We start from the raw sequence: 23,271 nt of genomic DNA, 5'->3' as shown, positions 1-23,271 counted from the left end.
TAGTTGGGCTTGAGTCTGATGGCTTTAGAAGCCTGACCACTAGCCATGCTTTGAGAAACTGGCCCATATGTGTACATCCATATCAAAACGATGCACTTGTCGGCTGCTACATGTGTCTCATTTCACATAATAGCTAGGAATAAATACCAGACTCATCTTAAGTGGAGGTCACTTCAAATCATCCCCAAGTCACATGGTTTAGGAATACAGAGAACATTCCTTAACTATGTGACTTTGGGATGTTAGAAGTGACCTCCACTTCGGAGATGAGTCTGGTATTTATTTCTAGCTATTATGTGAAATGAGACACATGTAGCAGCCGACAAGTGTATCGTTTTGATATGGATGTACACATATGAGCTTATAATGTCTTGTGATACATACCCAAATGAGCAATGGCATGCTCAATTTGAAAATTTCTTAGACTGATTATTTGTAAGGGAAAAATTCTGTATTGGCAGCATTCTACAAAATTACACGAGTATTACAAGTGCTTCTATATATTCTTTGCATTTTATGATAGTTTTGCATTAACATAACAAAATATATATGTAGCATGGAGCACGAGCATGGGAAGATTTCATGCACTAGCTACTGTTTTATTCCTTTGTGGTGGCTACTTTGAAGACAAATCTCTGGAAGTATTTTAGCTTGGTCAACAATAACTATGACCATTAACTTTTAAATTAGTTTGTGGAGGAACAGCTTTCTTGGTCATGGAGGGTCTGACACTTTCTGGAATTCAAGTTTAATTATTCATAGACCATTTACTGAATTTATCTTCATTCATCTGAAGTGCATTATTGGTTATTTGCTGATGTATAGGCCTATATAGTTTTCTCCCAGTGTCAGGTCATCCACATCCAACTTTTTATGCTCCAGAATCATCCTAAACTGCATCATAAAGACCAAGATAATTGTTCACTTCAAACTAATTTGGTTCCTAAAACCATAGTAGCATTTTATGTCCATGAGCTAGTTTAAATAAGACTATAAAACATTGATCATAAGTTTGTAATAACCTCAATTTCATGCTTCAAAAAACCTTGAAATATCCTAACTCTGAATCAGAATAGTTAGACCAAGTTATATGTCTATAACCATGGTGTCAGAATCTAATTGACCTTTTCAGTAAATCCCATAATTCCTTGCGGTTAGACCATAGATGTCGTCATTTGACGTCACGGTCGATGCGCACATCATTTAGCAAACATCGCTACTGAAGTCAAATGACAACATCTGGGGTCTAATGCAAGGAATTATGGGGTTTACCGAAAAGGTCAATTTCATTCCTGTAGTATAGACATAGGTCTTTCAACTATAAGCTCAGAACCTACAGTTGATATTTACACTGTGAAGGGTGAGCGACCCACAGAAGGACACTTTATCTACTCTGGCACTTTTTGTTTGCTTCATTTTTCAGAAATAATATTAGCATTTCATCTTTACATACAATACCATAGACTCTAGCATCATCCTTTCCCAACATTTGATGTTATTAGAATCATCCTCCACTACATCAAAAAGGCCACAATTTTTCACTTCAAACAAGTTTTGCTCCTAAAATCAAGGTTGTAATCCATATTTGCATTACAATTATGCACATGAGCTGATAAAAGAGACTACACAACATTTATCATATTTGTAAAAACCACAATTTTATGCTTAAAAAACCATTGAAAATGGAATAAATCCTAACTCTCAAAAAAGTTGTAAGTATATAACCATGGTTTCAGAACCTAATTCCATTCCTGTAGTATACATCCTTCAGCCATAGACCCTACATATCATATTACAAAAGGGTGGGTTAGCGACCCAAAGAAGGACACTTTATCAACTCTATCTGGCACTTTTATGTTTGCTTCATTTTTCAGATAATAAATGCATGCAAGTGAATTAAACTCATGGAATCGCTGTTTATATATAAATATGTAAAGTGAAATATGCACTTACAGAATTGCTTCAAGTGTTAATTGCATAATATTTGAAGACGCTTACGATTTGCTGCATAGATTTACTAATATCTTAATATGTGCTGAATTGATTACATATTATTGATTTACAATATCATATTATAATAGCTTTTCATCTTTACATACAATGCCCATATATGCATCACATAAAATCAACTTAATGAAAGTGTGAATTTCATACAAGTTATAAATATATAGGAAGCTTATAATATTCTGCATAGAATTAACAGAAATCTTAATTACATATGTACTGGATTGATTACATATTATTAATAACAATATTTTAATAATATAGATGAGTTGACATGCGTTTACATTTGGAATGCCCTCTGTTGGTCCGAGATCAAAACCACAGAGCAAAAAGAGGCTCTGCCTCGAAATTGAAGGATTGCAGTTCATCCCGGCTGTGCTATCGTGTTGTGCACTTGGGCAAGGTGCTTTACCTTACTTGCCTCTCTCTACCCAGGAGTGAAATGGGGAGCTGTTACGAATATTGTACATTGAGCACCACTCACAGGTATGCACATGCCTTGAGCATTGTATGGCAGCTGACATATTCTAACGATAACAGAATAAGGGTAAAGCACTTTGATATATCTGAAAGGCGCTGTATGGAGGAAGTTGATTGTTAAACATGATCTTCATTTGTGGCATTGTCTTTTTAAAGACAGTTCTTGTTTTGCATTAACTTCTACAAGATACATATTTGGTGCATACGCACCAATATGAACCTCGTGCCAATCGATCTGTGTTCAACATATATGTGATGTATATTTTATTGCTTAGCATTGGAGAAATATGTAACCCTGAAAATAGGGACCCAAATTTTATGATGGTTTCAAAGCAAATGATCCCAACAATGTTATCAAACTTGATTACAGGTGCTGCAAAATACATACTATCACCAGATTAAAACAAAAGTTTTGCAAGTTGGGTTTTCAAAGATTTAATGTTGTCTGCCACAGACAATGCATTATTTTGTCTCATGTGAATTAAACAACACTGCGTATTCTGAATGTAATCATGCAACATCATAGGTCAACACATCTATAGATGAGTTGACCTCAATGTTTATCAATAAAGGCAAGGGACTGGTATATTGATATGCTTGAGCGGGTATATATGTGGCGGGTGTTTTAAAAGCATGGGCCCTGAACAAAATATGATGCGCGCGTATACTGCCAGACAAGGAACAATGGGAATTGTGAAGATTTGTGTGCATACTGCCAGGCAATGATGTCACAAGCCAACTCATCTATAGCTTTAATCTTTAATACAATGCCCATAAAATCTACCATAATCATCCTCTTCTGACCCAGACAATCTAGTGCTCAGTCTTCTTACTACTAATATCTCCACCTTGACTTAGCTTTGAAGGAGTACTAAAAGCTCTGGGTATACCACTTCTTGGTGATATCTTTGGAATACCACTTCCAGACTGAGCCACTGACTTACCACCCCCACCTTTTGAAGCCATACCAGACAAAGAACTACTTCTATTCATTACAGACGGGCTGGGAGTAGTCCTCGATGAAGCCCTTGATCTTGGTGTCGGAGTAGGGATTCCACGAGATGTTGGCGTGGGTGGCTTTCCTCTGTCTGATTCCGGTCTTGTTTTTGCAGGTTGTCTTAGACCTATGGGACTTTTAAGAGATAATCCCTTCTTTTTATCAATCAATGCTTTCCTTTGGCCGCCATTTTGAAAACCAGAAGTGGGAGTTGAACTTGTTTTAGTAATTTTCTTTTTGGTGGCAGCACCTGGTTGTATACATTTTTCACCATTAGCTTTTGCAGAATCTGATTTCCTACTCTCTTTAACTTGTAATGATCCATCTTCAGTCGGCGGGTCATTAGTCGGTGATTCTTTTTCTATCGGTGGATATACGGATGGTTCCTTCTCTGGGGATGGTTTAAATATTGCTAATTCCTCCTTTGCATGTTGCTCTTGCATTTCTTTGACCTCTTTGATGTCCTGGGCAAGCTCATCTCTTTCCTTGGCACACTGGATCGCTGCATGGTGAATTGATGTCAGGAAGTCATGTCCAAATTGGGATAGTGCCTCTTCTCCTTGACTTGGCTCGCCACCAGGGCTAACTGATAATGATTCTACTGTTGATTCCAGCTGAAAAGTATATGACAAGGGAGAAATATTCTATGCTATTATTGCATTTCTTGAACATTTATTTTACAATAGATGTGTCTCGGTATAGTTAGTACAGTTACATACCACAACCCTTTCAAAGACATCCCGTAGCAATACAAAGTTGAAAATTATTACTTATTTTTTGCATTATACATAAAGCTAAGATGGGTCTTGTGGTGTTGTGCACTTCAAGGAAAAGATATTTAACTATTAAAAATACCATGAACATTGCCACATGTATGGCTATATCCTAATCATCATGGGACACCCTGTAATAAAACATTTTAGGTTGGCATGTATAAAGTTTAAGTCAGTGTATAAATGAACATTGTTAGTGTACACAAACAGGCCTACAAAGCAAGTCCCGTAGCGATCAAGGTGAGTCACTTAAAAATTCAGGTGGACATGCCATAAGTCCTGTTAAAAAAATTGCTAGTTTCATCCATTTAAATGTCACATTCTAAAATAAAATATGAGTTATCTATACATGTAAGCAGGATACAATCTGCCATTCTGAATGATCTAGAGCACAATTTAAGCACAGAATCACACTTTCAAAAGCACAAACCACATACCTGTTCAGTGTGAGTCTTAAAAGCTTTCAGAAAATCTTTCAAAGCTTCTTCGGATGCAGATGTCTGCAACTTACTGAATTCTTGGAGGATTTCTATAAGATATCAAAAAAGGTAAGTATGATTTAATATCATTTGAGATCCATATATTTGTTACATTATGTAAAGCTTTCATCAGGTTTGCTGATCAAATAAAAAAATGTTGTGTTCTACTTATCATAGTCAAGCAATATCTTTTACTTACGTTTTTTTTTACTCAACCATGTAAATGATTTACTTGAAAACTACACTACAAGATTCCTATTGTGGCTGCCTGCACAGGTACACTGCTGCCAAGGTACCTGACAGGTACACAGATTACCTACACATTACCAATGCTGCTACTACACAGGACCCACCAGCAGTGGTACTGCACTGGTGCTGGATAGTACCAGCCAAGTACCTTAGCAGGTGGCCCCAATAGGAATCTTGTAGTGTAGATAAGAGACTAGACACAATCAGAGAAAAGCTAGTTATTTAGCAAGGTATGTGGATCAAATGACTGATCTGATGAAGACCTCTTATGAAATGGATAAAAAAATCAATGCAGAGTAAACACCACTTGTTTTTCACAAGCAATACTGTTCACACAAAGTCTAAAATCTATATGTGACACTAACCTTGCATTGGCTGGCATATTAAGGATTGCACACTTGATTCAAAGGTAGAATATGCCTCTCTGAAAATAAAATGTTATAATGATAGAGATCAACACTTGTGATAAGAAAGCTGTATTTCAGTTAAGACTTTCACAGGAAAATGATCTGGATATTCTTAGTCAATGGTCTAGTTCGTAAACATATAATCTGATTGGACAATCGCATGATTTTGGGTGCCGTCTATCAGGCCGTAGATGACCCCACGTCATCATGAGCGTTGATAATGCGTAACACGCTTGTAGAGGTGCGCGTATGTTTCGCATTGTACAAAAACAAATGTATGCCTAGACTAGTGCGGAATACTTGCACACGCTAGCAGTATGCACAGCAGAATACGTGAAGTTGTAAACAAGTTTCGTTCATTTTATAATAAGGGGAGTTTTTATGATGGTAACTTAGTTTAATTTACAGTTACCGTAACCACTCGGGTATAAGCCCAACCCCCTAGATGGCAGATTTCACTTGGGGGGCGGGCTTATAACCAGGGAAGGGCTAGTGCTTGAATTTAAAAATAAGAACAATCACCCCCATTTGTATATGTACCAGTAATTTCTATCTTTTATGTCAATTTCTTAAAATTTTAAGTGTGGAATGTTAATTATCAACTGATATTTTTTTATATTTGTTCTTAAATATGAGAGCAAAGCATTGATTTGATTTAAGAACTTGGCCAAAATTTAGTACTGGGCTTATACCTGAGTGCACCCTTGTTCCCAGAATGTTTTGAAAAATAGGGGGTGGGCTTATAGCCGAAGGTGGGCTTATACCTGGGTGGTTACAGGTATTAAAATAATATCTAACTGACTAAGAATGAGAATAAACAATAGGAAATTTTGTTTTTACTATCCTCTACCTGAAACAATTCTATTTACCACTGAAGTTGATGCCAATATGAGTTGGTAACTTACCTAACAGCATTAAATAAAGATTCCATATACAATTATGAGTTGGTAACTTACCTAACAGCATTAAATAAAGATTCCATATACTTGATTTGTAAATGATAGACAGCTTGGTGGAATTTCAACTCTTCAGAATATGCCTTTGTCTGGAACAATACAAGAAGAAAAAAAAATCACACATTTAATGCTCTGCGTGTAAGCCAAAGACTTCAACATTAAAAGTCCCAAGTCTTGAGATTTGTTCTCAGAATATCAAGAGCTATCTTAAGAACCACTAAACCAATACTAAGCTTGTTTGTACTCATTTTAATGCATTTGTCATGCTGATTCCAAATATGGTCATGAAAATGTACCATTCTGAATTTTTTTAATTAAATTTTGTTTGTAATTTGTCGTCTGCAGTTGACCAGCGTGGAGAGAGTTAACATAATCTTTGTAACTCCTGGATACTTCTGGGTGGTGTATGGGGAGAAAATTAGTGTCCCTACATAGTTCTAGTAGGAAAAAGTAATATAACAGAAATCTTCAGTTACAATCACTGGTCATTGGATATGGTCTAGCTCATGCTTGGATTGTCCAATTGTCCTGCATGAGTACACCTTCATGCGTATCAAATCTATAAGGTTAGCAGCAGCCAGTGTCAGAGATGGGCCAGAATACTGCATTGGAGTGCAGCTGATTTATGCTTTCATGGCTTGTTAAAAATCCTTTTCTTATGTCTTTTTTAAACTTATTTCACACTGACATATTAACCTGCTTACCTCTAGTTTAGCAACTTGTCTGGAATAATTACAGGCTTTAAGTAGAGCTGATACAGATGACTTAACCTGCATGAAGATATCAATGACAAGTAAAGAAAATTAAGCCACAAAACCATAGGGATGTACTTCAATAACACCAGCCTGGAAAACTGGGCAGCGCCGGAATGTTATTGACAACTTCCCATTGGCTACCGCAAACAATAGACCCTAACCTGACTGGCTTTACATAAAGTGGTAACTAGGCACTGGCCTGGACAAGGCTATTTCACAGGAGGTAAATCTGTTTATTGTATAGATACAATAACTTTATTAATAACACCAGCCTGTCAGCTGCAGAATTGCAGAATGACATATTCAACTGGCTTGTTACAATAATTGATCCAGCTCAGTAAGACTCCAGTATGTCAGGTAAGTACAAGTTCTTTTGATAATGCTTACAAGTTTCATTGGTTACATGCCAAACTGGTTAGTTCCAAGTAAGTTAAATAAGTACAGTCACACAACTCGTCATACAATGTACACCTCCATACACACACCTGTGTGTGTTGATGGCAAATGCAGACACTGTATATTGCTATGTAACCGCGGACGTGTGTGTGATGTTCTTATTGCCTAACTGTGGACTAAAATGGTAGATTTTCTTTGTGTATACAAAATGGAATTTTAGCTATCAACTGCGGACTGTAGTTTTTATATGTATGGTCCGTAGTTTTGAGCAAGTATCACTCAAATGCATTTAGCATGCGCATTTGAGGTCTGTTGTTGCAGTTTGAGACCAAGGACGGTCCTCGATTATAGGTAAGTCTGCAGTTTAGAGTGAAAAATCTTGTGTGTGTCCCTGTTTGCAGGCAATCTGGACATGAACTTCTCACCCCTTAATAAGGGCCACATAAACATGGCAGAGTTTGGTTTCATTTGTTTAATAATTTCCTATCAAAACATTTGTAGATCCTTTTCCTTCCTCACCTGTTGTTGTTTACTTCTTGGAAAGCTTGGTAAAGATGAGATGACAGCATCTACATTGATGTCTGGATTCATTGACCTCTGTAGGACTGGCTGCAATATTACAATTGACAAAGAGCACATGCTTAGGTTGAATTTTGCAGTGATAGAAAAAAAGCTGTTCAACCATTTCCTTAAAGCCTTTCAGATGTTGAATTCAAGACCCATAAAATAGATATAAGATATAATAACAAGGATCTTAAAGTTCTGACAGAAGGATTAATTTCATTTTTCTGTGGACTTCCTGTTAAAATCATCATAATTCTCATAATTAACTTCCCACATAGTGTAACTTTATTTCTATGTCTCAAACATGATTTTGGAATGATCTTCAAACCTCTTTCTTAAAGCTTCTTGAATGAGAAGATGATAGAGGATGGGTATTGAACTGAAGGCCTGTAGATAAAGTTTGTTTGGCTTATATAAGACGGAAATTATTCGGCTTTTGTTACTGCGCACGTTAATCAAGTCACAACTCACACTCGCGTAAATTCACATAAGCGTGCGCCAGTCACACATTACACAAAGCACACCTAGCATTAGTATTGTGCCCAGCTGTGTTCATGCCATTCTATATCAATACACGGTGTTATGACTCTTATTTTTCCGCCTTATATAAACTTTAGTAACATCACTGTTCTTCTCCATCTTAGTCGGTAGAGCTGAAGGTCCCAGGATCAAATACTGGTAATATGTGTAACCTTTCTCATTAATACAAACCATTTCCCTAGAACTTACCCATGGTGCAGCTGGTGTCAAAATGGACAGCACTAGTAAGTCCTGGCAACACTCCTGCAACAGCTTGCCACATTTAGCTAATTGTCCTGATAATCGTTGATTGATAGGAAGAGTTAGATGTTGATTGTTCAAATTTGCTAATTGATAGTCATGTGACCATACGGTGGACAGTGATTGGTGAAGACTGTGAAGTTGCTTTTGAAGACTGAAGAGCTTGGATTCCAATTTTGCCTGTCAAAATATAGAACAGTGTGTTTATTGTTAGCAGAAGTAAAATAATTCAGAATTGAAAGTTAAAATACAATTTTATCAAATGTTGCCTTAAGAAATAGCTGCATGTTGATATGTGTGAGTCGTGACTGACACGGCTGCATAGCCCTCAATATAGGATCAAGGGTAGATTAGGCTATTCCATTTAAAATACACACTACCCCTGTGGAAGATTTTAGAAATATCTGCCACAGGGGGAGTATGAATTTCAGATGGAATGAGCACATTAGGCAGCTCCATTTGAATTTCATATACCCTCTGAGAAAGATTCAACCTGAATCTTCCCTTGAGGGAGAATGAGTTTTAAATGGAGCTGCTAATGTGTTAATTACATTTGAAATTCATACTCCCCCTGTAAAAGATATTTCCAAGATCTTCCACAGGGTGAATGTGTATTTTAAATGGCATAGCCCATTGCAACCCCAAATGGGATCACAAGCCCAAAATGTACGTCTCGTAGTTGGGAGTAACATCATGTTGGATTTCACAGGTACAGATTCAAATCGGTGCGTTTACGCAGTTTCATCGCCACCCTAGTGACAAATAATATTGCCCCTCTATGCATGTGCATAATGCCCTGTAAGATTAGGTTAGTGCACAAATCGCTATCACAATTTTACTGTAAAATCCAACATGGCTATTACTCTCAACTTGAGAGGAGACGACTATAGGAATAAGTTGGGAGTGGACAACTGATCACTTTTGATATGGGATCATGAATGGTCTGACTTTCAGATAGAGGGCCACTTTTCAAAATGGTTAGGTACCCCTCATGTAGAAAGTTATGATAAGTTTTAATAAGCAGAATGTATCATGAGCATTGTAATATTGTACTTGTATATTTGCTTAAAAAGTTACCTTTTTCAGAGTCTTCATTGAGCAGCGACGTAGCTTGCGACACCATCATGGCGTCTTCATTCAGCGTAGTGATGTTTTGTTTACAATCCTCCGGTCACATGACCACCCGATGGGTGGTCAAGTGTCAACAGATCATTGTAGATGGCGGGCAGGTCGTATCCGGCGTCCCTGTTGAGCGTGGGTCTTTGTGTCTTAATCTCTATGGCTTCCCGGATCTTTCTGTTCCGAAAATGGTCTTCTCTGCCGATGACTTCCACAGCTACAATACTAATATCATGTTTATGATCAGCTTTGTGATCACCGACTGCTGTTCGGGGGGCAGTGGTTCTAGTATGTTCTTTGAAACGGGTGCCGAGAGATCTGCTTGTCTCACCAACATAAGTGTTCTCACAGTCGGGGCAACTGATTTTATAGATTACACCACATTTGTTGGGTTTTGGGGTTTTGTCCTTTGGATGTAATAGGAAAGATCTGATGGTATTGACCGGTTTGTGGTAAGCGTTGACCCCGTGGTCACGGAAAATATAGGAAAGTTTCTCAGAAAGTCCTTTGATGTATGGCAGCGGAACATTGATTTTTCTCTCATACTGTCCAGTTGTTTCTTTGCGATCTTTCTTTGTCGTTGGTTTGGGGGTTTTAAACATCCAGGACTTATAGCCGTTTGCCTTAAGTGCAGATTTTACATGGCTCGTTTCCTGTTGTTTGTCCTCCTCTGTAGTGACTAATTTGTCCACTCTGTCCATTAGCGTTCTAACCACTGACCTTTTGTGCTCCAGATGGTGGTTCGAGTCAAAATTGAGGTATTGGTCAGTGTGTGTTGGTTTGCGATATATGGTGACCTTGGTGCTACCGTCATCCTCAACATGAATACAAGTGTCCAAGAACGGTAGTTTACCCTCCTGTTCGGGTTCGTTTGTGAACTTAATGTTCTTGTCTAGGCTGTTGATGTTCGATGTAAATCCATCTATGTCATATTCGTGGATGAGGACGAACGTATCGTCGACATAGCGAAACCATTTCGACGGGGGGCGAGGGGCTGTAGCAAGAGCCTTGACCTCGAAACTCTCCATGTATAGGTTGGCCACAATGGGAGAGCGGGGAACCCATCGCCGCACCATGGGTTTGCTTGTAATATTGTCCTTTGTAAACAAAATAGGTGGTATTGAGACAAAAAGTGAGGAGTTCCAGGATATGGTTAATTTTGAGGTGGGTGCGATCCTTTAGCGTAGCGTCTTTCTCCAATTTGTCCCTGACAGCTTGAATCGCGTCTGGTACGGGAATGCTCGTGAAAAGGGCAGAGACATCATATGATATCAACTTCTGCCCTGGAGGTACTTCCAAGTTCTTAACTTTTTCCACGAACTCACCACTGTTGTGGATGTGGTGTTCAGTTTTACCTACTAAGGGACTGAGGATATTGGCAAGTACTTTGGCTGCACTGTAACTCAGACTGCCAATGCTAGACACTATGGGTCGGAGAGGAGCTTCCGGTTTGTGAATTTTGGGAGTGCCATAGACTTTAGGGACTTCCTCAGTTGTGGGGTAGATTTTGTGTTTAATGTCTTGAGGAATGGGATCACTGTGTTGCCATTCGCGTATTATACCAATAAGCTCACGTTTGTATGCTGGCGTGGGGTCTTTAGCTAGCTTTTGGTATGTGGTTTGATCATTGAGCAAAGACTCCATCTTATCTTCATAGTCACTGGTATTAAGGACTACAGTGGCACGACCTTTGTCGGCCGGTAAGATCGTAATATTTTCATCTTTTTCAAGTCAAACAGAGCTTTCTGCTCACCTTTCTTGATGTTACGCGGCGGCACTTTGGATTTGCGAAGACACTTAACAACATCCGCTCGTAAGCTTTGAGCTTTCGCTGGGGCGAGTTGGCGACATGCTACTTCCGTGTTTACAATGTATTCTTTCATCGGAATTTCCCGCGGCGTGACGGCGTAGTTAAGTCCTTTTTCAAGCACAGATTTCTCATTTTCACTCTGTATCCTGTCCGATTTATTGATGACCCATCTATTCCTATCTATGTCATTCTCTTCCGCTCGATTTTTGAGCAAAAACTCTTGCTTGGCTGTCACCAATTTAACGAATTTCTCACGTTGTTTACATTTCACTTTGTCAAATTCCTGACTACGCATGCGCGAGAGATGTTGTTTCACTTCCTGTTTCTCTTGATCGCTTATGGCGGTAAACAAATTGGTTTCCAAATTCTGCAGCTCGTCTTGTAATTTCGAGATCGTGAACGAGCAATTTCTGATTCTAATATCCAAAAGTTGTTTTTCAGCTTTATGGATTACTTTATTAGCTTTGATTCCCGTGGACGGCGGATTTCAGTTTTATGCTGCGGGTGTGATGTCGACCTTGGCGCATCTGATATTAAAAATACGGTGGTTCGTCCATCTTGCAATTTTGGTGGTGATATTTTCCGCTTTTGGAGGATTTTGAGGACATCGCGTCGTGTTGGACATAAAATAGCAGCGTGTATACTGATATTGGACTCTGTCATGTTTGACATTTGCTTAAAAAGTTACCTTTTGGGTGGTCATGTGACCGGAGGATTGTAAACAAAACATCACTACGCTGAATGAAGACGCCGTGATGGTGTCGCAAGCTACGTCGCTGCTCAATGAAGACTCTGAAAAAGGTAACTTTTTAAGCAAATGTCAAACATGACAGAGTCCAATATCAGTATACACGCTGCTACTTGTATATTGTTTCCCAAAACATCTGCACTTCGTATATCTTAACACTTACTACTTGTTTGAGGTTAATGTGTTCTAATTTGCCACTGCAAACTTGTAGTAATGTAGTGTCCTCTCCCCTACCAGGCTTCAGAAAATCTCCCATGTAAATTACTGGTTGGAGTAGCCTTTCTGAATTACAGTTCTAATGAAGCAACATGGAGAAAGAAAACAAGTAAATTAGGTCAGGATGTCATATCTGCAGTACATTATTTTCAGCATTTTTTTTTTAAATAGGTCTTCAAGTGATTCAAAAATACCACTTGACATAAGCAAGTAAGTAGTCCTTATTGTTATACAGTTATTGTTATAGCCAAGTAGAACTACCCTGAAAATAGACAAAAACAAAGGCACAAGTATTTAAACAGAGAATGCTGAGCACTAAGGAGACCAGCACAACATATCAAAATACTCATAGGGTCTCATAATCATATATACTGCGCCAATAAAGTATCCTTACACTTAGAAAAATAATCACATTTTCCAAACTGAATAATAGTGGGGTAAATAGATTTACTATCTAATCCTGCACATTATGACACCACATTGAATCCAATGTGACTTCAAAAAGCAAAGTTACAAGCATTTGATTAGACGAAGTTTTAAAAGTGACACATTGGCCTATTCAAAACTCCACAGACTAGACATCTGGTTTGAGAGTGGTGAATTGCTAAATTTATGCGTTTGGCTTTGATTTATAACAAAAGGAACAAAAGAAAACTGAAACAAAAGAACTGACAAATAAAATGAAAGTTATGAAAAGTACAGAGAAGTAAAACTGAAATAAAAACTGCTTTAAATAACGCTTCATTGAACAAACTGTCTTGTCTCTTTGTTGCGCTTGTTGAAATCTTTTTGTGTCTTGTATAGGCCAGTTTGTCACTTTTAAAACTGGACCTTCATCTATTCAATTGCTTGTAACTTTACTTCTTGAGGTCACATTGGACTCAATGTGGTGTCATAACAGGCCGCGACAAATTTTATTTTTTAGCTTGCCCGATCGGGCAGGCAATATCCAAAAATTGGTTGCCCGAAATTGCCCGAAATTAACCCATATTCCGGCAACAATTGTCGACAAAGTCACATACCGTACTCATCATGCAGTGCAGTGCATAGTACCGTAAGTGTGCCGAATTTGGCAGTTTCATTCTTACGGAAATCCAATACTTTTACAGTTAAGTTGATAAATAAATGAGTATTCATGAAATGCATAAAAAATGAACATTTCATTCAATTATTTCACTGTTTGTTTCTTACATGTGGAAAATAATGTGTATTTTATGTGAAATTTTGTCAGTAAAGTCACAGCGATTTACGTATTTCGCCAACCACTAGTACATCTCAATCTCAATCATATGCAAATACATGGCCAGCTGCGTCATTGCGTCATGATATTTGCGAAACAGGTTCTATAATTGGCCAAACTTCCAATACGTCACGTGAACGGCATGATGTTCATTAGCATATATACATGTATATGTCTGCAAGGGATACGAGTGCCTAGCGAAATTTGAGCTCCATTTCAAGAAGTTTTCTACTTTGTTTTGACGTTTTTTACTTCTGTGAACACGCCAAGTTGGACAGAAATACTCCATTTTAAATCATCAAGCTTTAATTGGTTTAAATTTAGACTTGCCCGATCGGGCACAGCTCTTCAGAGTTTTAATTGCCCGACAAAAAATGTGATTGCCCCGGGCTATCGGACAGGCGATTTGTCGCAGCCTGTGTCATAATGTGCAGCATTAGATAGTGCATCTATTAAAATTTACCCCAATATTGTTCAGTTTTGAAATTGTGATTATTTTTCCAAGTGTAAGGGTACTTTATTGGCGCAGTATATGTAAATCTTTAACGGAAATGAGTACAGTCATGTACTCATTAGGTATACAATATCATACTCCAGATGAAATCAATTTTTGAGCTATCATTGTTGAATGGAAGTTATCAAACTGTTGGTCCATACCATGGTTGTCAACTTGGTAAGGTAAAGAGCATATTGAAATAATCTAAATAAAGTGGGCTCAAAAGAAACTTATTAATTTTCACATGGTCATATCTTGAAAATCTGTCCATCAAAACGAACCAAAATGACACACAGGATCACTTCAATATTCTACTCTATAAATGACATGTCAATATCCAAACAGTTACCTTACTGACACAACTGAAAAATACACTGGCATGGAACCACTTGCTGTATCACATGTCACGTCACAGCCTGGAATTTTCGACAACATAGCATTTAAGGCACATGAATAAAGAAGACAAAACAAATTGAAATGGAGGTAATGTCACTTACTCAAACACAGATATCAATAATGTGTGTGTCCACCATGTGCTTAGAAGTATTCACTGCATCTGCTATGACTGTCATTTTTGTGAGGCAATCCCGAGACAGGAAAATCCACATTGCTGTTACAATTTACACACATTAAATAGGCTGTGACATGTGCTCAGACTCCATGAAGCTGTTCCATGTCAGTGCATTTTGCTATTGTGTCAGTTGGGCAACTATTTGGTTACTGACATATGTTTATCATGTGTGTAATTTTGATTTATTTTGATGGACAGGATTTTAAGATATGACCTTGTGAAAAATTGTAAGTTTCTTTTTTAGCCCAGTTTAGTAATTATGAGACGTTACTAACCTCTATATTCTTGTAGAGTCTAATTCTGGCAGCCTCTGAGTTTTCAATCAGTGTTGTCAATTGTGATCTTTCTACAGGAACTGTGGGTCCCTTAACTTCAGACGCTAGAAACTCCCTAAAACATACCATATCCAAACCACAAACATGGATTATAAATTGGTTTTAAATTATCAAGACTCGTCAGAAATGGATGCATGCAGAAGCTGAGATATTTACCTGCAATAATGCAAGGCTGTATACGATGCCTCCATTTTCAGACCTTTCTGACATTAAAAAACTTTGGCTTGATTTTCAAGTTATGTTATTCTTATTCTGTAAAAATGAGACAAAACAGACAAACAAACAAAAACAGAGAAACACACAAACAAATATGGTATACAGGGAACATTCATTTAACTATAGGCTGATATATTGATATTGTGCCAGCATATTGCTTTTTAAGGTTTGTGCTTGTCTGTGTTCTGTGTGTAAAATGTTGTGGCCATACACCGGCGTGTCCAGGATCTTTTCCTGCGGGGGGCTTAGCCCCTCTTTCAGATTTATGTGGGGGGCTTGATGGCTAAAATCGCCAAAAAACGGCTGATTTTACATGATTTTTAACAAAGTGCGGGGGGCTTCAGCACCCAAAGCTCCCCCCTGGACACGCCACTGCCATAACAGCAAGCACTATTAAAGGGCCCATACATATTTACCAGTGTGCAGCCTACTGCAGTCCCAGTCAAGCTGCAGTTTGCCATAACAAGCACTAAGGGCCCATACATATTTACCAGTGTGCAGCATATAACCCAGTCAAGCTGCAGCTTCCTGCAGCCACAATGCTTAACGCGGCTGTGTACTCTAGCCATTGTTTCTTTCTCAAAATTGAGTTTTTATGATATGTTTGTACCTTGTTATGTTTTTTATAAATACAAGGAATGAAAATCCAGATTTGTAAACTCCAACTGCAATATTTTAAGGATTTTATTTCACTATTCCACTCGTGTTTGAAATTGAAAAGGAAAGAAAAGCTTTGTTGTACCAGCAAGGTACTGCAGCGCAACAACTCATCGCGTTGCGTGTCGCGCAATTTGTTAACGCACAAATCTGCTGACGCATACGCCGACGCTTATCTGCATGCTTGTGGCGCATCTTATGGAAACACCACGGAAGCACTGATTTCACAAAAACCTAGTGGTCAAATGGCTCCGTTTTAGCTGATAAAATGTGGGTTTTTCAAGTTCTTTCCCCGATTTAAATATCAAGTTATGAATGGATTTCGCTCAAAATTCTCAAGGGGCTGTGGATTTACCCGATGTTCACGTAATATAAGTTACAAAAGCGAAAACTGTCGCATTCTCCTGTGAGATTCGATGAAAGTGCAAAATGTGACCACTTTAAACTTCAACGGCCATTATTTCAATGTTCATTTTCTCGGTAAAATGACGATTTAGGTACACAATAACTGAATAAATACAGCATCTATAGGTAAGCAAATATGATCATCGTAAAAAGCATGATCGACTCAAGAAACGGTTTTCTCATTTTTTTAAATTTTGGTCTATTTCCGATTTTGGGCATCATTTTGTGCAAATAGGCGATTTTGAATTTTAAAAGATAATTTTAATGCATCATATAGACAAAAACTAAAAAAATAAGGCCAATATCAAAAAATAAAAAAACCGTTTTTGGAATGGAGCCTCAAGATTGAGCTAAAAACAAAATAAAATATTTTGGAAAGAGTGTTTTTTTGTTGTGATGTACCTAACAAATATTGCCAAAACTCACTTTTTGTGATTTTCTTCAAAATTGTTGTTTTACCCCAAATCTGTATTTATATTAAGATTTATTGATGTCTTGCCTTCATAAAAATGTATACTTTTATATGTTTTTTGAATAATTACAAAGTTATTGCACTTTTACTACATGCATGTCTGAGAGTACACAGCCACCTTAAAAGTCCCATTGAATGAGGGATTCCCAGCCAAGCAGGGGAAAGCTACACACTGATATTTAGGTATGGGCCCTAAGTGCAACATGCATAAACCTTTGTAATGCCCAAGCTAAAAGATTGCTATCTATTGTTCAATTTAGGGCCTACAGCTACACATCGTCATCATCCCTATATCTTTGTGTCAAAAATTGCCGTGATAGTACAGCGAATCCTCTCGTTTTTCAACAGCTACGCATGGCGATTTTGTTTGAGATAGGCCGAGCGACTCAGGCTAAGCATACCATGACTATCATATGAGATACAACAGAGTTTCTATATTCTAAACATTATTACGATTTGTACATGCTCTAGTACCCCATATGATGTAGCTATTACAAGAAAAATCGATTTGTTTTCAGGTAAAACCAGGGTTTTGTTTCCAGTACACTAACTTGAAATGCAATACACTAATTAGCGGCGACTGCTGTTTGTTGTGTACGGTATATGTTTTACTCATTTTGTCCGTAAAGATTTTTAAATCACCCGTAAATAATACACTAATTAGCGGCGACTGCTGTTTGTTGTGTATATGTTTTACTGCATTTTGTCCGTAAAGATTTTTAAATCGCCCGTAAAAATTGTGATATATTTAATTTTGAGAATTACAATTATATTTTATAGGTATAAAGGATCACATTTAGCCCATTCAGTTAAGTTCCAGGTGCAAGTCCTATAACACAATGCATATGTAAACTTTCTTTATCTGTGTCAATAATAGAATATTGATTTCAACGGAGTATGGAGCTTTATGGAAAAAAATATTTATAATACAGGGTGTTGACACTGTGGCCTATTTACCAGTACATGCTGGAGGTACACTATCTTGTGTTACAATCAAATATGGTGGATTTTCAATACCATTATTTGGAGTTCGAATTCTCTGGTCCTTAGTACCTTTTTGCCACATATAGAGATACATATGGGCACAACAAGACTAAGTAATAAATCATCTTGATGCCACTGGTGCATTCACCAATCAACAGCTTACCACAAATGTACACATAAACAGGTTATATTTATTAATCATGCAGATATATAAATTTGAAAATTGTTTAGACTAACCTGAGTTTATCTGAGACTTTTTGCAGGTTATTTTCTATCTCCAAAAGCGCATCTGCCCTTGATGCTAAAGCCTCTGACTGTATCAGAACCTAAGCAAAAATAGAAGTACATGGAGTATATTGATGTCAAATTGGTTTGGTGGCAGTAAGTGACCCACTTAGTCTAATGTATTGTACAAACTCTTCAGAATGGTTTTTGACAAAGCGAAAGAAAACCAAATCTACCGTAATTTCTGGAATATAAGCTGCACATCGTTTAAACGTCACCTTAGAACATTAGATGATTCAGATATGACCATAGAAGCAGCTCCACTGTATGTGCCATACTGTCCAATGGCGTTTACAAAAATAATGTGAGTTGCAGCTCATATTCTGGAATTTACGATATGTTTTCATTTTAATTATTTAAGTATCATGACATAATCTAGGCCTTGAAGATCCCAGGTGGCAAATTTGAAATTGAGATAAAGACAAAAATATGGAGGAAAAAACAATAAAATACATTAAGAAAATAGACATCACAAAACTTCATAACTTTAGAACCAATTATGCTAGACCTTTGGTGTTGTCAGTATATGACAGCATAATGTTTGTATAACATAATAATTACAGTAAATCAAGTTCAAAAAAGCCTCCTTTGGCCTCCTATATGGACCTGATCAATGTCACATATGTGACCTGCTAGAGCTGCCAAGAAATGAGTATAAAACCCCAAGTTGGTAGTTTTGAGACTGGCTGCTGAGTTGTTGTTTTTCGTTTGTCGTGCACCTCTACAAGCCAGACGTAAGACGTATGTCTTTATGTGAATGGGCTATTGTGCCCCCATTCGCAAAGGACATAGAGACATACTATTGACTTGAACAGGTGCATGTGAAATAAAGAATACCAACGCAGCAGCCAGGATGTCTCAAAACTACCAAATTTTGACTTTATGTTCTTTTCATGTTATAGCAGGTCACATATGTAACCTGTGACATACTTGTCTTTCAAGCTGGATGACCTGAGACTTGAGTAGATTCACTCTCCTTTCTTCATAATTTTCCACAGGTCCTTCTTCTGTCAATTGCTTGTAAAGTGAACTAGAATGAATTAAAAACACAATCATTATTTTACTAATATTATATTCCCAATAATACTTAAATTGCCTGCACAACGATTGCCAATAAGTGCAAAAATATCGAGGGTTGAGAACCACAAAGTCTTAACTCAATAATGACCTGCTCTCACAAAATGAGCATGAAGTTGACCAAATAAGTTTCTCATATTCCAGATTTGAAATCTTTATTTTAAATAATTACATATTTATTGCAATTACCTTTAATATCATAGCATCAGGATGGCTTCTTGCTTTGGTCTTCAAAAATCCGTATTTCCTCCAGTTATTTATTTTCATTTCTATTGAATTTTGTCATGAATGACCTGAATCTTCTATAGTGCCCTGGCAACTTATGCTCATTTTGTAGGAGCAAGTCATTGTGAGTTAAGGCTTTCTCAACCCTCGATATATAAATTCACTCTTACTGTACACATAAAGTGCGATATAGGACAACATTACATAGTACAATTCAATTTTAACAATCAAGTCTGTCAAGACTCCTACATAGGAGAAACAGCCCAACCTCTCCATAATCGCATGCTACAACATTGCAGAGCCAGCTCAAGTGGAAACAACTCAGTGGTTTTCTTACATCTGAAGGCAGCGAACACCAGTTTGACACCAAGGATGTCAGAATTTTAGATCGTGAACAACGTTGGTTTGAGCACGTGGTGTAAAAGAGGCAATCTGGGTGAGGGCTGAGTAGCCATTCTTCAACTGTGGCGGAGCCGTCTCGGCCAAACTTGCACACAGCTGGGACAGACTCGTAAAGGACATTCCTCGCCGATTGTCATCAATACAAGTGTCCGGTACTGGTACTCAAGGTCATTTGTGTCCATCAAAGATAGATTTGTCTGGTTGACCAGATATAAATTAAATCTTAATTTAAATTTGACAATATGATTCTTCTTACCTTATTCTCTCCAATTCTTCTTTCAGTTCTGCATTTTCAGATTTCAAGGCCTGTGGATCAAAGATTTGTGAAAATTATTTATTCCAAGATTAAAATTATACTGTCTCAGTCCTGGCCACTGCTTCAGAAGCAAGTGTGAACCTGTCGCCAACCTGATAAACTGGGCACCCAAACATAGAACAAGAAACCCTGGTAGACCACCCCTTACATATGTAGATGTACTCAAGCAAGACACGGACTGGAAGCATCTGACCTGGGAACGGCGATGCAGGACAGGAGGATATGGAGAGCTGTCGTGGTTCGGGAAAACCACCCGAAATAAGCAAGTAAGCAAGTCTCAGTCCTAGCAGCTACGACATTGAGTGCATGCTCAATGCTCATGGTGAACATTAATTTGGTAGTATTCAAGTTCAAGTATTTGTATTTGTTCAAAATAATTAAGAGAGAAAACAATATTCTTCATTTATAATTGTTAAGAGAGTTTACATTTTAACCATAACTCCCAAAGAGAATGCCATATTGTATTGTATTGTATTTGGGAAATCCCGCCTATTTTCAGGCGCACCACTGAGTAAGCAGTGTACTTTTAACATCTATCTATCACCATTTCACAACATAGCTAATTCAGGCATGATAGTAGAGGGTACGGTACTAGGGGTTTGGGATTTTCTTTTGCTACATTTAGTGGAACCAATGTTTATCGGCATCTTTATACCTGAAAGGATAAATATTTGATTGGTTCCCATAAAAACAGAAATGTGTGGAATTTAGGTTTTTTTATTATCCAAATGAAGGGTCTTTTAGTGCCCTGTTTTTGGTAAAATTCAGAGGTCTTTCGGAGCTGTGCGGTCCAAAAACGTGTCTTTCTGGGGTAGCATACCCATATGGTCATTTGTGTTAAGTCCCCCGATACACCACTGTATTTTTGAGTACTTTGTAAAGGTTTAAATTTAATTACCTTAATATCTCTCTCAGCCTGAGCGACACTTGCCTTCTGCTTGTTCAAAGCCATTGTGATCAATGAATCAGATCATTCCAATGTTGTCTGAAACATCAAAACATTTGTTCAATCAAAGGATGAAAATATAAAGCAGGCTATGGGCCTTGTTGAGTACTGTAGCCCATTGAGATTAAAAATCACACCACCACAGTCCACCAGGCTACACTTTTTGTCCTGAACCATAGCCTGTCACCATACAGTATTAGTCCTAAACCTTAAACATCATTTTCCGAGGTGCGGAAGTACACCAAATTGGTGTCTATGACCTTTGACATTCTTTTGTGGCAGGTGACATGGTCTTTCAATTCACGCCAAGTGTCCTTGACAGGCTTGACTATGCTTCAGTGGTCATGAAAGAATTCAACAGATAATCTCTGCCCCAATAATCCCAAGCTATTGTCTAAAAACTGCACCTCGGAAGATGTATGGTAAGAACTCAGTCCTCAAATGATAGTCATATAACGACCAAAAGATAAGTGACTGACTATCATTGAGGACTGATGAGTTCCGCTGTCTAATACATAGGCCTATACATTTTAGATAAGAATCCCTAAAAATTGGAAATGTTGAACCAACATGGGGTTTCTCTGCAATGTGAGGACAGAATTTGAGCTAAAAAAGTGACTCCTGTTTTTATTTAAATATAAATGATCATTGGACAAAATTACATACAAATTTTATTACAAATGAAACACACGTACACTGTTTATGAATTGTTTAAAAAGGTAGGTGGTCAGATTTTTTCAGTATTGTGTTTTGTACAGGCACATTGAGGCCTGTACCTGTACCGGTACCGTACCAAAATAATCCAATTCCCAAATTTTGAGGTAAATTGCACTATAGCCAAAATAACAATTTCTCGATCATGAGAGGATGTACCTTCTGCGTCAGCGTACTTTTCATAGAATAACACGATCGCGCGACCTGCATGACCGAACCTTGACCTTGCCAAGCAACGACCGTGTGATTGGTCAATTCTCAACAGCTGTGTTTGCGCCGTAAGCGCCGGTATTTGCGTAGTACGCTCGGCGCAAATAACTGTGCGTACCCAAGTTGGCTCTCATGATCGAGAATTTAATATTTTGGCTATAGCCCTGTTGATAGAAGCAAAATCGTATTTCAAGCGGCCTATAGAGCGGTATGTGTGGTATGCCACAAATTGATTGGGAAACTAGGTCACGCGATGCTACGCTACGCAGCTTGACCAGCCAATGAGGTGGCGATGTAATGATGCCGTGATTCAATAAGCCAATCAGAACCCCACTTCCGGATATGCCATAAAACTGCGCCAAATTGGCAGATCGCTGAATAACTGTGCTGATTGCTGAAAACTATATGGTATAGGTTACTCGAGAACTCTAGCTTTGAATTTGCACACAATAGTTACGCATTCATCATGATTCGATGCTACAGTGTTTTACTATCTTTTTTTGGTCGGAATGTTATCCATTAATATGAGGACTGCACTTACGCAAGCAAGAAGAAGAAGAACACTGAGTACCGCAGTCTATGCTTATGCTAGTACAGGGATCTATACGATGATTTTTATATTGGGTGGTATCAAAGGATAAAATGCAAATTGAGAAAATATTCTAGGTATATGACTTGTTGTACTAATAATTATTATTCTATGCTACGTGTATATTGTAAGCTCAAAAATTTGTAAGCTTAAAAAAAATTAAGCTTTTAAGTTTTATAAATTTAAAACAAAAGTCAGACATGAAGCTTGCTTTTATATGAGATAAGCTCATGCATGATCATGATCACTCCAATCCCACCTTTATTTTTTCTTTCACCTTTCACACAATTTCCTGAGGCTGAAGGCAATTTTTCTGATGAAGCTGCTGCTGTGCTGTGACACGGCCGGATGTCAGAAAGGATCTTTGCAACGAAAATAAACAAGACAAATTTTTCGCA

The 23,271-nt window shown here is 37.8% G+C and overlaps 1 protein-coding gene across 2 annotated transcripts; it reads right to left on the bottom strand.

Moving 5' to 3' along the window:
- On the bottom strand, positions 1–23,219 carry LOC140171604 (uncharacterized). Of its 2 annotated transcripts, XM_072194888.1 has the most exons (14): positions 23,133–23,219; positions 21,313–21,399; positions 20,355–20,404; positions 19,325–19,424; positions 18,347–18,435; positions 15,316–15,430; positions 12,681–12,812; positions 8,790–9,020; positions 8,016–8,105; positions 7,050–7,115; positions 6,346–6,434; positions 5,348–5,406; positions 4,692–4,783; positions 1–4,095 (listed from the first exon to the last, which is right to left on the bottom strand). In XM_072194888.1, the coding sequence occupies exons 2-14, from the start codon at positions 21,364–21,366 to the stop codon at positions 3,298–3,300; spliced, it is 1,965 nt and encodes a 654-aa protein (XP_072050989.1). In that variant the 5' UTR covers positions 21,367–21,399; positions 23,133–23,219; the 3' UTR covers positions 1–3,297. The 2 variants fall into 2 exon arrangements, with proteins under 2 accessions (XP_072050989.1, XP_072050990.1); XM_072194889.1 differs by lacking the exons at positions 18,347–18,435; positions 19,325–19,424; positions 20,355–20,404; positions 21,313–21,399; positions 23,133–23,219 and adding an exon at positions 15,532–16,132.
- Between the last annotated feature and the right edge of the window lie 52 nt (positions 23,220–23,271).

This window comes from Amphiura filiformis, chromosome 15, assembly GCF_039555335.1.
Source record: "Amphiura filiformis chromosome 15, Afil_fr2py, whole genome shotgun sequence".
NCBI lineage: Eukaryota > Metazoa > Echinodermata > Ophiuroidea > Amphilepidida > Amphiuridae > Amphiura > Amphiura filiformis.
This window is presented reverse-complemented; position numbering and strand designations above follow the sequence as displayed.